General features: G+C 40.2%; 1 protein-coding gene across 15 annotated transcripts in view; it reads right to left on the bottom strand.

Annotated features, from left to right (window-relative positions):
* SRPK2 (SRSF protein kinase 2) overlaps positions 1-16,460 on the bottom strand; it is a 310,148-nt gene that overhangs the window by 102,779 nt on the left and 190,909 nt on the right. For 14 of the 15 annotated variants that reach the window (XM_073328503.2, XM_078851153.1, XM_078851154.1 and 11 more), the window contains 3 exons: positions 6,626-6,734; positions 5,847-5,934; positions 5,529-5,616 (listed from right to left, as the gene is read on the bottom strand). In XM_073328503.2, the coding sequence (XP_073184604.1) occupies positions 5,529-5,616; positions 5,847-5,934; positions 6,626-6,734 (285 nt within the window). The remainder of the gene's footprint in view (positions 1-5,528; positions 5,617-5,846; positions 5,935-6,625; positions 6,735-16,460) is intronic. The other variant, XM_073328514.2, reaches the window with a different exon arrangement.

Below are 16,460 nucleotides of genomic sequence, written 5' to 3'. Positions count from 1 at the left end.
GGTCAGTGCCGAAGCACTCAGAGTTATTTTAGTTGAGACGGTCGGTACCTATTTCAAAAGTCTTGCACTGTCCTTCTCAGTTCTGAGTGGCAGTGTTTGTTCCTGCAGTCCTGCCCATTTAGGGTCCTTAGACGTTCCCTAAATGCTGGTATTGGAAGTGCCTGGATGGTCACAGGCACGAAGTTTCACTCCTGAAAATGTTGAGGCTACTGACCTCACAAGGGAAGTCTTTCTCTAAGGCGGCTCCTTAAAGGGTGAACTAGTGGCACATTTCTTTTTTAATCTGAAGAGAACAGATTTTCTCTTGATGGTTTCAGAGTAACAGCCGTGTTAGTCTGTATTCGCAAAAAGAAAAGGAGTACTTGTGGCACCTTAGAGACTAACCAATTTATTTGAGCATAAGCTTTCATGAGCTACAGCTCACTTTATCGGATGCATACTGTGGAAACTGCAGAAGACATTGAGAAAACCTGGATTTGTGCTGGAAATGGCCCAACTTGATTATCATACACATTGTAAGGAGAGTGATCACTTTAGATAAGCTATTACCAGCAGGAGAGTGGGGTGGGAGGAGGTATTGTTTCATAGTCTCTGTGTATATAATGTCTTCTGCAGTTTCCACAGTATGCATCCGATGAAGTGAGCTGTAGCTCACGACAGCTTATGCTCAAATAAATTGGTTAGTCTCTAAGGTGCCACAAGTACTCCTTTTCTTTTTTCTCTTGATGGTACATAGCGAATGAGGTTGGCCAATGACTGTGCCAATGGTGGCTGACACATAGGAGAGGTATCAGGGCCAGGGTCTGAGACTGGTCACAGAGAGCTCTCCATTAGTAAAAGTTTTAGCTTCAGTTTTTTACATTTGAGGCAGTGGATACACTTTTGTATGACGAGCTCCGCACTGAGACAGCGTACACACTGTGAGTGCCCATCGCTCACGATGATGGCCTCACCTCTTGAACCCAGGGGATCTGGGTATAACCCCGAGAAAGGGAGGACTTCCCAATTGGGAAGGGTGCAGGAAAAAAGGAAACCTATGCTCAGGTAAAGAATAACAGGGAGGGAAGAGAAATGTAAAAAAATATTTTTTTTTCCAGGAGAGAGAGAAAAATAAAGGAAATTTCTAACATCTAGAAAATTATAACAGAAACACTATTACTAAAGGCTACAGATGTATGGCGGGCTCTGCTCAGGATTCCGTCCCAGACCAAAAGAGACTGAGAAAGGACTGAGGGTGGTTGGAGCGCACAGCACTATATAGAACAGCATTTCCCAAACTTTTTTGGCCGCGGAACACTTTTTAGCCTATTACGGAACACTTATAATATTATTTTGTAGTTGTTTTGTTTTCAAATATAAATTTGCATTATTTATGCTCAAATATATTTTATTTTATAAAACAAAGCAAAAATACAAATTTAAAATTATTTGAACTAACAATTTCTAACTGGAAAGCGCGTATAAAGTAGTACAAAAAACAAGTGCAAGAGTCAAAATTAAAAACAGTGTTCTACTTAAAAAAATATATCTTTTATATCTACACAAACACCAAACAAATTAGATTTTTACTAGGAAGATCTATTTTTATAAACAGAAATACAAATTTGGATTTAATGGGATTGGTGTTTCTGCATTTTTCTATCACAAATTCGCTTACTATTACGAATAATGCTGGAAAGTTGAATCCTCATGTCAGGCGCAGCATCAAGTCTATTCCTATATTTGTTTTTTGTTGCAGTATAATACGAAAATCTGGTCTCACACAAATAAGTTGTGGCAAAAGGAAGGAGCACTCGACCTGCACGTTTAGCCACATTAGGGTACTCTTCTATTAGGCTGCTCCAAAAATTATTCAGTGGAAGATCCTTAAACTTTTCTTTCAAATCAGAATCAGAAATTAAGTCAATTAGGCTTTCATAATCATGTGCAGTAAAGCTGACTGGTTTGGCTGTAATTACAAACAGATTTCGAACCCAAGCATTATCATCAGTAGTTGTAGGAAAATATTCTAATAAAGAGGCCTGCAAGTCACGTAAGTGCTGCAAAATGGTGCTGGAAACTTCTTCATGGACTGTAGAATGTACTTCAGTCAGAAATTCATGTAGTGTAGGAAAGCAGTTGAAGTTATTCTGTTCTACAGAAGATGCCCAGAATTCCAGTTTCTTTTTTAACGACGAAATTTTATCCATTGTAGTAAAAATGGTCACATTCTTTCCTTGCAGCGACAGATTAATTTAATTTAATTTTGCAAAAATATGCAGTCTCATTAGCCATAAGGAATTTGTCAGACAGTCATTAAATTTTCGTCCTGAATTATCTGAAGTGAAGAATACCAGTAGTTCACTACGAAGCTCAAAAAGCCTTACAAGCACTTTTCCTCTGGATAGCCACCTCACTTCCATATGTAAAAGAAGTGTTTTGTGCTGACTACCCATTTCCTCGCACAAAATTTTAAATAACCTGGATTGAAGTGGTCGAGATTTGACAAAATTGATAATTTGTACTGATTCATTGAGCACAATTTTCAGATATGCTGGTATTTTTTTTAACTGCAAGTGCTTGTCTGTGTAGAAAACAATGGTTCTTAATGCTTTCTGGTGCCACACTTATGATTCACATTACAGCTCCCTTCATCTTCCCGATCATTGCCCGAGCACCGTCAGTACATACATCAATACATTTTCCCTAACTAATTTCATGCTTTCTGATAAAATTGTTGATGCAGTTGAATATTTCTTCTCCAGTCATGTTGATTTGCAGAGATTCACATAAGAACAGGTCCTCTTCAATAATATTATTAAATGTATATCGGACAAATACTAGTAGCACAGCAAGTCCTGAAACATCAGTGGACTCATCTAGCTGCAATGAATACTCATGGCAAATGTTCAGTCCACAAACTAGCTCTTTTTCTATGTCATCAGCAAGATCTTTAATACGGCATGCAACAGTATTATTTGACAACTGTACAGCATCAATTTTTTTTTACCAGACTGCTCGTTCAACATGCACGTTACAATATCTTTCGCACAAGGCTTGGTAAGTGTTTCTCCAATACTGTGAGCTTCTCAGGCAAGCGTTATACAGTAATTTACTCAATAAGATGCCACTGTTGCACTTTTGTTGTCTGTTTTAGCAATTTTAATCATCGAAAGTTTACAATTTCCAAGTGAGTCACACTGCCTCTTGAAAAAACTTATATCTTTGTCTTTGTATTCAGCATGCTTGGTTTCCAAATGCCTACGAAGTTTAGCAGGAGCCAATGAACTGTTTGCTAGTATTTTGTTGTACACGACACACTGCGCATCAGGAACACCTTTATTTCCAACACACGTAAAACCGAAAGACAAATAACTTTCATCACACTTTCATTTCGGTCTTTTAACACCTGCTTCTTCTTGTTTTTGATATACTTTGGTGGAAATTCTTTCACCTTGGATAACTCACCAGTACTCTCAGATTTTTCAACAACAAAAGACTGCAATTGTTCATCCTCACTTTGAAGTGTCACAATATTTTGCTCATTTATTTCGGCCACAGTTGGAGTACCAGAAGAACTTGCTTTTCGTTTCAAAGTTCCTTCTTTTAGCCACAAATTCATGGTGATTAGGTTTAGTAACAACATTTAGAAATACTGATTTTTGTCAAATTTTGTTAGTTACAAATATTTATATTGTTTTGAGTGAAACTAGTTTAGTTGTGCTTACCGCACATACGGTAAAGACCCACCAGTTTGAAAGTGTTGAGTGAATATGTTATATTCAACATGGCGTAAAGAGAATGGTGTGTGCATACCGCTGCAGTTCGCGCAGCCTTGAGCAGAAGGGGTACAACGTCACTAACTGAAATGTGCCCGAAAGGGGTAGACATCAACATGCCTGCATGCCGCGTTCTCTTTAAGCCATTATAGTCAATACGAGATATATCAATAACCGGAAAAAGAGTTTTATGTTAAATTATAGTCATTCAAAAAGAGTTGTAAACTACGCTTCAAATTTGCCAAATTTAAAATTAAAAAAAATTTAAAGACCCTTTTTTAAAATTATGATTCTTTCATGGAACACCTGTTCACATCATGCGGAACACAATTTGGGAAACACTGATATAGACACTGCTCACAGCGTGAGACAGTGAGAAGCGCATATGCAGCCCAACAGGCACTGCTACCAAAGGTCGCCAATCCCAGGCACAGTGGAGCACCCATACGGACACTACTTGAAGAAGAACAAACATGATCAGCAAAGATAGTTCAGCAGCAGCAGGGAATCACCAAGCATATTAATGAGGATTGTTTCATTTTAGTGTCTCATTGAAATATGTCAAAAAAATCTATCAAGTCCAGGTGTGCTGGCAGATATTTTCTCAATAACATTTCTCAAACAAAAAAAAAAGAAAAAGAAAAAAAAAAAGAGGTTAACATCTAATCAGTAACTCACTAAAAGGATCACATAAGCAACAAGAGAAACTTCGTGTACTTATACCTCTCAGTAGGAGAGGCATACCACCTTCTTCAGGAGCCAACTCGGGATCTCCCCACTGGCCTCCATCAGACAGGAGGAACATAACCTCACTATGCTCTGGGCTGGATTTCAACCAAAGATTTAGAGGTAAAAGGCTCCAGACCCTATTACCAATCCTCTAATCTACCCAGTCTTCCACGTTTATTATTTCCTATCCTTACTATATTTTACTATATGGCTTTTCATCAGAATCGTTACAGACTGTAATTCTAGAAAGCATCATAAAGATTCAGGTACCCAGTGTTTTTTATTTGTCACTCAGAATCTCTCCTCTAGCCAGTTACAGGAATTAAAGAACACTGCAGCCAATAACATATCTACATTTTATATTAATAAACAATTTAAAGGATAGGAACAAAATAACTGATTAGTTGATGATTCTTCCTTATCTAAAGTGAGTGATTACCCCTTCATTTTTAAGTTTCTCTATATATATTACAACAGTAACACACATTGGAATCTAATCTAATAATGTTTCAACATAAATTGCTTGTTTGTTTTTAGAACAAAATCTTTTTCAGCCTACACTAATTGAATGTACTGCAGGATTTATTATAATAATAAAATAATAATAATGAAGCACAGTACACTAACTAATGCACAATATGTTTCTTAACTATGTTATTTGGAAAGGTTAGACAAACCATGAACATTGGTCACTGTAAATAAAATTTCAATTTTTTAAAAATACCCTGTCTTCTGATGTTTTCGTGGGCAAGCCTGTTCATCAAGGAACAAATTTAAAATGTTTATCTTTTATTCTTCATTATATTTAGAACTATTAAGCTATTTTCATTAGGGAAAGCGAATTACACACTAATACAGTGCATGACTAAATGTCTCTGAGATGGTCTTAAATTTTACTTTTAAAAAAAATTAAAGAAAGCAGATTATTTTGAAAAATTACTCCACCCTGCATACACTAAGACATTAATGTATGAAAACTAAATACTCATTTGTCCTCTTCATTTTAATCTTAATATAAGAAGAATAGCCAAAAAAGGATACGTATTCCATTCATCCCTGAAATTTTGAAGTCATCAATTAACTGTACAACCATGTCTTTATTTGGATCGTTAGGATCACTTTCACGAACCTAAGCAAAGAAAGAAGATACTGGAAATAACTCATCTTCTTATAAGGGTAATACATTTTTTCTAAAAATTTAAGCAAGATTATAGAGCCTTACAAATAATGACAATGAAGTAATGTCATATATTTAGAAAACAGATTTAGGGAAAATAATGATGTTCGAAAGCATTTACTTCCATTGTATCTATACATAATTTACCATTATCAGTACTGAGCACTCAGTATAATACTCACACATCTGAGCAACTTAATTTCATCCAAGGCTGTCTCTGTATAATGCTGGGCACTTTTTACAACTTTCATTGCAACAAACCTCTTCCCCCTTGAAAATAACAAAAACTTATTCAACAAATGACCAGAGCTAAAAGATGTTATGAAGCATACTTCAGAGGATTATATCTGGAAAGTTTTGGTAATTTTATCTTAAAATTAAGGGGAAACTCCTAAATTCTCAATAATACAGTAATTAAAATATTTGACGTAATTTAGTGCATTATGACAGAGAATAACAATACCTTTAGAACTGTATTTTATGCATTGTTTCTACAATATTGAAATCACAGAATTATTAATATTTTAAATGATAATGACTTTAAAAGAAGAATTTCAATTCTATTTTACCATTTAATCAAAATACAATTAGGTTTACTATTAAGGATACAGGAGGAATAAAAACATTAACTTGTTCTCCAGCTCAAGAAAACATGTGAATTCAATAAGCACTGATAATTTGTTAAGAAAATAAAACTTAGACTTCAACTTCTGACAAGTTTTATAAAATACATCCTTAACCAAAAGGAGAAAAACACTGTGGACATCTCTATATACAGTTGTTTACCAAACAACAACAAAGACACAACAAAACACCTGGATAGCTTCAGCCTGTATCTAAAACAGCAGTTATTGCACATATAACAAATCAGCATTTACTTGATTAGAAATGGAAAAGAGAAAGTTTAAAGGCAAATATATGTATATATATATATATATATATATATATGTAGATCTCTTACTGCATATCCCAGCATAGCCAAACTGTAGAGAAGTGTCCCCATCCTAGCTTCCTAATTACATGATACCGGCCATTGAAAAGATCTCCAATTTTCACGGGATGATAGCCACCTTTCAAAAAAAATAAAGAAGTACATTCAGAAAATAAGCAGATACTTCTAATTACCTGTTTATTCCTTTAATACCAAATACCTTTTAAAGTTGTCCTAAACTATAAATCAGGAAATTGCAGTAAGTTTTTTCTAAAATTAAAATATTTTGCCTCAAAAATGTTCTGCATCTTCTAAGCACATTCTTTACACACCCCCTTGTGGAAAATGTGGAGATTTCTGTACTTCTATGAAAATTATACGCCTCAGTTTACCAGCTTGATATTATTGTATTTGACTGCCCAGAGTTAAATCAGAGGAAGCTGTTAGGGAAAAACAAGTAGGAGACAAAACCTCCCAAGAGATTACCAAGGGTACTCAAGAGAACTATGGGGGCATCATTATTGGAAAATGCCCTCCTGCAAGACTTGTAGTTTTATTTTTCCCAGCCCCATGCCTAAGATCAAAGGGAACTAAACCATTAAAGACTCCAGCCTAGAGAGGAAGGAGGGTGAGCAGGCAGCACTGCCTGGAGGGGAGTATCCGACAGAGGGGCACTGAGGCTACCTCTATACTACAAGTGATACAGCAGCATGGGTGCAGCCTAGCTATGCCACTATAGCACGGCAGTGCAGGTGCTTCCTACATCGACAGAAAGGGTTTTCCCATCAATTCAGGCAATCCACGTCCCTGAATGGTGGTAATTCTTCCATTGACTTAGTCGTGTCTACACCAGGGGTTAGGTCAGCTTAACTATGGCATTCAGCAACATAGCTAGGTCAATCTAAATTGTAAGTGTAGACCAGATCTGAGAGAATCATAGAATCATAGAATATCAGGGTTGGAAGGGACCCCAGAAGGTCATCTAGTCCAACCCCCTGCTCGAAGCAGGACCAATTCCCAGTTAAATCATCCCAGCCAGGGCTTTGTCAAGCCTGACCTTAAAAACCTCTAAGGAAGGAGATTCTACCACCTCCCTAGGTAACGCATTCCAGTGTTTCACCACCCTCTTAGTGAAAAAGTTTTTCCTAACATCCAATCTAAACCTCCCCCACTGCAACTTGAGACCATTACTCCTCGTTCTGTCATCTGCTACTATTGAGAACAGTCTAGAGCCATCCTCTTTGGAACCCCCTTTCAGGTAGTTGAAAGCAGCTATCAAATCCCCCCTCATTCTTCTCTTCTGCAGGCTAAACAATCCCAGCTCCCTCAGCCTCTCCTCATAACTCATGTGTTCCAGTCCCCTAATCATTTTTGTTGCCCTTTGCTGGACTCTCTCCAATTTATCCACATCCTTCTTGAAGTGTGGGGCCCAAAATTGGACACAGTACTCCAGATGAGGCCTCACCAATGTCGAATAGAGGGGAACGATCACGTCCCTCGATCTGCTCGCTATGCCCCTACTTATACATCCCAAAATGCCATTGGCCTTCTTGGCAACAAGGGCACACTGCTGACTCATATCCAGCTTCTCGTCCACTGTCACCCCTTGGTCCTTTTCCGCAGAACTGCTGCCTAGCCATTCGGTCCCTAGTCTGTAGCTGTGCATTGGGTTCTTCCGTCCTAAGTGCAGGACCCTGCACTTATCCTTATTGAACCTCATCAGATTTCTTTTGGCCCAATCCTCCAATTTGTCTAGGTCCTTCTGTATCCTATCCCTCCCCTCCAGCGTATCTACCACTCCTCCCAGTTTAGTATCATCTGCAAATTTGCTGAGAGTGCAATCCACACCATCCTCCAGATCATTTATGAAGATATTGAACAAAACCGGCCCCAGGACCGACCCCTGGGGCACTCCACTTGACACCGGCTGCCAACTAGACATGGAGCCATTGATCACTACCCGTTGAGCCCGACAATCTAGCCAGCTTTCTACCCACCTTATAGTGCATTCATCCAGCCCATACTTCCTTAACTTGCTGACAAGAATACTGTGGGAGACCGTGTCAAAAGCTGTGCTAAAGTCTAGAAACAATACATCCACTGCTTTCCCTTCATCCACAGAACCAGTAATCTCATCATAAAAGGCGATTAGATTAGTCAGGCATGACCTTCCCTTGGTGAATCCATGCTGGCTGTTCCTGATCACTTTCCTCTCATGCAAGTGCTTCAGGATTGATTCTTTGAGGACCTGCTCCATGATTTTTCCAGGGACTGAGGTGAGGCTGACTGGCCTGTAGTTCCCAGGATCCTCCTTCCCTTTTTTAAAGATTGGCACTACATTAGCCTTTTTCCAGTCATCCGGGACTTCCCCGGTTCGCCACAAGTTTTCAAGGATAATGGCCAATGGCTCTGCAATCACAGCCGCCAATTCCTTCAGCACTCTCGGATGCAACTCGTCCAGCCCCATGGACTTGTGCACGTCCAGCTTTTCTAAATAGTCCCTAACCACCTCTATCTCCACAGAGGGCTGGCCATCTCTTCCCCATTTTGTGATGCCCAGCGCAGCAGAATGTTGCAGTGGCTGGCTCTCTCTCCCAGGCCTCGACTAGGGGTGTCTAGGCTGAGTGGAACATACCCAAAACTTGTAAGGAAAGAATAAAGTTTAGGTAATATTCGTATGTGTAGGCCTTACTCATTATTTTAATACAAGACTTTGACTAGTTCATTCCTGTTGACTATTCAACAATACTTTGTTTTTAAAAGGCTGCAGTGTGTCACTGATATATTTTCTGATCACAAAGCTCCCAAGATAGAAGATTCCTGCAGGGACTCAATACAAATTGGCCCTGCTAAAGTAGCCACAGTGAGAAAGAAGGGTCCTGAAGCCTAGTGGCTCAGTCTAAGAATGGCAGAGTCTTGGGACTCCCCCTTAAATGAGGTGGAGGCCCAGGGCCTATCACTAGGAGGGATGCACTGAAGAGTAATACAAGGTAAGAGCTCACCCTGTTGTCCATGACACCCCATAACTGGGAACACAATGTCTTGATTTTAAAAATGCACTGTGGTAACTGATAAAAGATGTGTCTCATTCCCAAACCTTAGATTCTTACCCCTCAAGCAACAACAGATTTATTTATTTATTTTTACAGTCGCACTCCAAATCTGCATCACAGCAGATTTCTTCAAGAGAAAACCTAGAGCATATTTACTCAAAGCAAATACTGAAACTTTGCTATCTACTTCATATTCAAAGATAGCAGATACCTTAGACTTCTTAAGATAGGAAGCCCTGATCTTGCACATGTCTATGCACAGTTCAAAGGTTTTGTCTATAGCAGTCACCTATATTATTCATTTCATCATAAACATTTGGTCAACACACACGAATCCACTGCAAGACTAAATACCGATGAAGAAATCATCTTACAAACAAAACCAAAAAACTAGTTTGACCATTTAACTAACAGACCTAACTGCATAGCTTGAAGGCTAGAAACTGAAGATCTGGATAAATATTAACTTGCTTCCTAATAACTACAGAACTGGATTGCCATGGATTGAATTCATACCAATTCTCCATAAACTCTAAACTTTAAACTACTAGTTAGATAAAATAAAGATAGATCTCAAGAGACATATGCAGGATAGGGGAAAAGGGAGGAAAGAGCAATACCACTTCCTATTCCTGAAAAGATTTGCAGTTCTGAGAATTAAATCTGTTGACCTGACAGTCAAGATTACATACGTCACTAACACACAACTTACTAAATCATTTATTTTCTTATGAACACTCCATCTGTTGCATTAAAAATATGAAAAGTATGAAACATTATTCCCTGTGCAATCGTTCTCTTGGCAAAAGATACAATTTTCCTCATTGAAGTTTCAGAAGCTAAAAATATTTAAGACTCAGTTTTAGCACCTTTAAGTTACACAGCAAATCTCTGTAATTAAACAGGACAAAATGAAAAATGTCTGAAATATCTTACACCTTCCCTAATAGTCATCAGACATACCAAGGAACACAAATGGGTGCCCATTTTAATGTTTCTTTACACTACTGAAGTGGTATAAATGGGTCCTACTGTGATTATATGACAAAATAATTCTTCTCCCTAAATAATGTTGGATCATATTAAAGTATTTCTGTATTAAAATCACAAATGAGTTTGATTCCTCATAGTTTAAATTCCAGGGTATTACTAATTACGAGGTCTCTTGGTTTTTGGTACTGTTTCTCTCCCTCTCTGTGTGAAACTTGCAAGCTGCTAACTGTGTTAGTACATTCTAAGACAGAGTCTGTTCTCAAAGCAATTCTTTGTAACAACAACTACTCACACAGAGAGAGACTCAAAGCAGTACTCTGTAACAACAGAAACAGCACCCAGAGACTCCCAGCCCTTTTGTTGTATTCATCTCACTTTGTTAACAATTGTGATTAAAATAGAGATAGAGGAGGTATGTGGATGGATGCTTGGTGAGGATAATAGCTGAATGATCAGGGAGGTGCCAGCCTAAGAATCCAGTGTTCGTCGGCTGAAGAAGGCGTCAAGTGGAAATAACCAGAGGACCCCTGGAGGGCAGAGTGGAATCCACCCAACAGCCTCAAGGATGGGAGAACCAAAGAACAAGATAACATCTGGCAGCACGGAACCATCAGGAATGTGCTATCTGCTGATTGATTCAGCAACAGCATGATGAAGCAATTCCCATAGACTGGCATAGGAAGAAAATCCTATAAAAATGGACTCTAGAAAGTAAGAACTTTGGGGTCTGATTCTGCAAACCAACTTCCAGGAGCATCAGATGAGCATCTGACAAGGCCCTGCTCCCTCCTCATGTCCAGGCCACCTGGCCAGTGGCTTGGCATGAGCAACTCTAAGGCTAGTAACTATGATAACAACCTTGTAGATGTGTGTGTGTGTGTATGAATGAATGTGCGAATAAATATGAAATTGAATGGAATGTTATAGCTATAACTGCTTACTATGATTCTTTCTGTATTCACAATAAATGTGGCATTTTGCCTTTTCCCCTTTAATAAGATCCTTCTGGTTTTTATTTTATTGGTATAACAATAAGATATGTGGTACACAGTATTTTGGCCCTTCTGAGGCACCAATAGGTGTCTCTCATGGACAGATAAACTGCCAGAGTCTCATTCAATTCAGGACTGTTCTCTTTTAGTAAAGGATCACATTATTAGAATAGTGCCAGTTTCATATCAAAATTTATTTTACCACTACATCACCCTCAAAACTATTACTGTAATAGAATTCCAAATGCTCTGCTTCTCTGTGAGCATTTTCCACAGCACGTTTTTCTGTTGCCCTAGGCCCCAGTCCTGCAGACTTGCACAAGGGTAACTTTACTCATGAGAGTAGTCAGTGACATCACCCACATATGCAAAGTTATTCCTTTTCATGTTTGAAGCACTGGGGTGCTAATTTGCAGTTCTGAAGCACCAGGTAACACCACTACTAGGAAAAAGGCATTTTGAATATTGGTGTCTCCTTTGCCGTGATTAGTGGGATGTATTTCAACGCTTCATAGCGCAAAAAAAGATTATTTACAAAGCACTAGGTAAGAGAATTATAAATAAACGTTCATACAGAATTAGGAGGCGTGATAGGGGTGTTTACCCCACGCTCGCCCAAAAGGGGTTAATGGAGGTCATATGGCCAATAACCTATTAGGCTGAAGTCTGAGAGGAAAGCCCTAATTAGGGGAAGCTCATCTGTGCAGGTACAGATGGGGTTTCCATAAAGCCAGGGAGCTGAGAGCAGGAAGGTAGTCTGCAGTCACTTCCTGGGAGAAGGGGGTGTGTTTGGGGGCTACAGAGACAAGTAGCCCACATTTGCTCCCAGGGAGGAGGTAGAAGAGAGGCTGACTTCCTGGGGGATAGGAAGCAGACAAGGGTACAAGCAGCAAGGTAGGCAACTGAACAGACCTTGGCTGCATGTTGTGGGCCCGGATTCTCCTTCCTGCCACTGGGAAAGTGGCACCAGCAGGACAGTGAACTGCCTGGGTAACTGCAGGAGTGACAGAGACTCTGAAAGCCTATACTCTGGAAGGGGGTAATGCTGAGTTACCAGGCCAAAGGGCCGAGTCACAAAAAGGATACTGCAATCCCTGGAGCGAGAGAGGGGCTACAGACCAGAGGGAGAGATGGAGTGACAGTGTGTGACCCCTGGAAGGGGTGTCAATCTCCTGAGCTAATCCCAAGAACAGCCAGAAGGAGGTGCCAGCATAGTGGTGAGTGCGGCACTCCATCACAGTGGGGGTTTAATGAAATTGTGTACTTTTGGGTGGAAAAAACACCAGGATTTGTAAATATTCAGTGTATAAGTAGTACTGCTCAGATCATAATAAAAGCTCTGTTGTGCTTTTCAGTTCTCCACAGAAAATAATGATGTTTCTGATGAAACCGCTGAACGCAAGCATATGAAAGAGAGAGAGAGAAAACCAGAGAGATCATTATTCCTCAATGTCTCTTGAATGTATTGGTAATCGTAGCTGATGAATTCCACAGCTGTGTCGGGAATTAGCCCCTTTGTAAACCGAATGAATGGGAGACATCTCTGGAGGAGAAACTAGAAAATCAGAGAGACAAAGTATTCTAACTGATTGTAGTCTCTTGAGAGTAATCTCCAAATGTTTAAGGTTTTTCAGAAACAGGAGAACAGCAGCATCGTGGTTCATATATGCCCTCACAAATCAGGTAATTGGAATTTTGAGATTTAATTACATTTCTAGACAAGTGGACATTTAAAACAGGCCTGATCTAAAACCCACTGAAGTCAAGGGGAGTCTTTCCACTGATTTCACTGGGCTTTGAATCAAGTCTTCAGGGAACAGTGCCTGGTCTAATTAAATCCATTTCTTGCACACAAAAGAAGTTCCCCCCTTTAATGATATTACATCAACTAATGACCATGACCTCACTGAAAAATGTAAGAGGCCTAACTTAACTATACATATATATTAGGAAAAAGTACACTAGTCATGGTATTCTATGAACTATGTGGGCACTTTTAGATACTTTCATATTTTCTTTGTCTACTTCTTCAATTTCCATCAGTAGATACTTTTAGAAATGTTTTTCTGCCTCTTGTGTTATTTAATCAGAGAAGATAATCAGCCCCAATTCTATACTGATTGCCTAGGAGTACAATAAGGCTCGTCAGGTTGATAACTGCACTGTTTCACTTTAGGTTGCTAGTTCAAATCAATCCTAGCCTAGAGACTGAAAAAATCATTACCACCTGAGAAATGTTTGCTGGCCAATGTGAAATGAGCTAGAGACCCAAGTAAAGTTCTTAGTAGGTGCATTAACAATAAAATCAATTAGGCACTGACTACACACTTTTGTTGGCACAACTAGCAGAGGTTCATATGTTTAATGTTTATGGAAGTGGAATTACCTCCTCAGTCCTCAAAGCAGCCCCACCTCGGGATTTCAGATCAAAGTTGATTTACTGGAAAAGTATGGTAATATTTCACTTAAAACTTACTGAGGAGCCTCAGATGGTTTTGAGGATGGAGTTAAGAGAAGAAGAGACACACTAATGGAACATGGTAAGTTCCAATTTTTATATTCCTCCCCCTTAATATGAGGTATGGGAACGTTAACAGAAACAGAAAAGGTAGCAAAAGGTGAATATGTGATGCTGGCAGACCAGGTCATGTCAGAGACTATTCAGGTCAATTCACTTGTGTATTATTATAGATCAAAGCGATTAGTGTTTTCAGTGTTTAAACTTCATAAAACTAATGGGATGTTACATGCATTGTTTTCACTTTTCTGTTCCCGGTTATAATGTAATAACAAACATTTACATTATGTATACCCCATAACCACATAACTCATCAGACATCAAAGAGGTCTTGTGGAATGTTAATGAAGGACTTTATCAGAAAATGTGCTAATTCCAAAGCAAATGGCCACTGTGGTGATGACCTGAGGTCAGAGATTCAAAGTGCATTCCTCACCCATTGTCATCAAAGGAAAAGCCCATGTGGGTAGAGACACTGTCAGCTTGTCTTCTGACAGAAGAAGATATAAGAATGGATTCCAAGAAAGATCCTTTATCTCTGAACTGTTTGGATTTTTACAGGGAAGTGTGCCAGATGCAAACTGGAGATCCCAAAGACAATCTGGGTACCTTGAAAGACTTTTGGGGAACTGGCAATTTATTACAGTTACAAACGGTGACTCACCTGTACACATATTTTACCTACTTTAATCTCTCAATAACGCTCATTCTTTTTTCTTAACTAATAAACCCTTAGTTAGTTTATTATAGAATTGGCTGCCAGCATTGTCTTTGGTGTAAGATCCAGAGTACCAATTGATCTGGGGTAAGTGATTGGTCTCCTGGGATTGAGAGAAACCGATGTGGTGTGATTTTTGTTTTAAGTGACCATTATTGCAAGACAGGCTAGAGAGTCTATGGGGAATTTCTGTGACTCTATGGTAAGACTGATCCAGGATAGTGATCCAGGAGTTCACATTTGTTACTGGTGTGATGAAATCTAATTATAAAATATACCACTAGTTTGGGGTGTCTGGCTTGTTTTCTGACAGTCTGCCTTAAGGCAGGCACTCACAGCTGTGAGCCACTCCAGCATACTCTCACGCTAATAAAATTACTTACAAACAAGTTAGGAATCAATATAAGCAAAACAGACAGTTACCTTTTCCAGAACTGGTGTTCTTTGAGATGTGTTGCTCATGTCTATTCCACAATAGGTGTGTGTGCTTGCCACGTGCACCAGTGCCGGACGTTTTTCCCCTAGCAGTACCCGCAGGGGAGGAGCGCTCGCTGCGGTCCCTGGAGTGGTGCCTGCCTGGCGCGGTATAAGGTAGCTTCGCGCTCCTCCCACCCTCAGTTCCTTCTTGCTGCACAACTGTGACAGATGGGAAGGAGGGTGGGATGTGGAATAGGCATGAGCAACACATCTCAAAGAACACCAGTTATGGAAAAGGTAACTGTCTTTTCTTCTTCGAGTGATTGCTCATGTGTATTCCACAATTGGTGATTCCAAGCTATATCTGTTGGAGGTGGGTAGGAGTTCACAAGTTCCCAGGACGAAGGACAGCCCTGCCGAACCCGGCGTCATCCCTGGTTTGGGGGACAATTGCATAGTGCAAGGTGAACATGTGAATCAAAGACCACGTGGTAGCCCTACAAATGTCTTGGATGGGGACGTGGGCCACGAAGGCAGCCGATGATGCCTGTGCCCGAGTCAAGTGTGCCCTCACAATGGGTGGTGGGGAGACACCCGCCAGCTCATAACAGGAACGGATACACGAAGTGGAAAGCCGCTGAGTGGAAATCAGCTGGCCCCTCGTGTGCTCAGCCGAGGCGATGAACTGTTACGAGGACTTTCTGAAGAAGCCTGGTCTGCTCAAGGTAGAAAGCCAGAGCCTGCCGCACATTGAGCGTGTGGAGACGGCGCTCCTCACTGGACACGTGAGGCTTGGGGCAGAGGACCGGTAGAAAAATGTCCTGACCCATGTGGTAGGAGGAGACCACCTTTGGGAGGAACGTGGGGTGTGGGCAAAGTTGGACCTCGTCCTTATAGAAGACCATGTACGGCAGCTCGGAGCTCAGGGCCATGAGCTCCAAGACTCGCCTGGCCGACGTGACTGCAACCAGGAAGGCCACCTTCCATGAGAGGTGAGACGAGGAGCACCTGGCCAGTGGTTCAAACGGGGCCCCCATGAGATGAGCCAACACCAGGTTTAGGTCCCACTGCTGGACTGGGGGTCTAGAATACAGAAAAAGACGGTCCAAACCCTTAAGGAACCGGCCAGTCATAGCATGGGAAAATGCCATGTGCCCTTGCACCAGCGGATGGA

The sequence above is a fragment of the Lepidochelys kempii genome, chromosome 1 (genome assembly GCF_965140285.1).
Source record: "Lepidochelys kempii isolate rLepKem1 chromosome 1, rLepKem1.hap1, whole genome shotgun sequence".
In the NCBI taxonomy this organism is placed as follows: domain Eukaryota; kingdom Metazoa; phylum Chordata; order Testudines; family Cheloniidae; genus Lepidochelys; species Lepidochelys kempii.
Note: the sequence above shows the minus strand (reverse complement) of the source record. Positions and strands in the feature narration are given on the sequence as shown.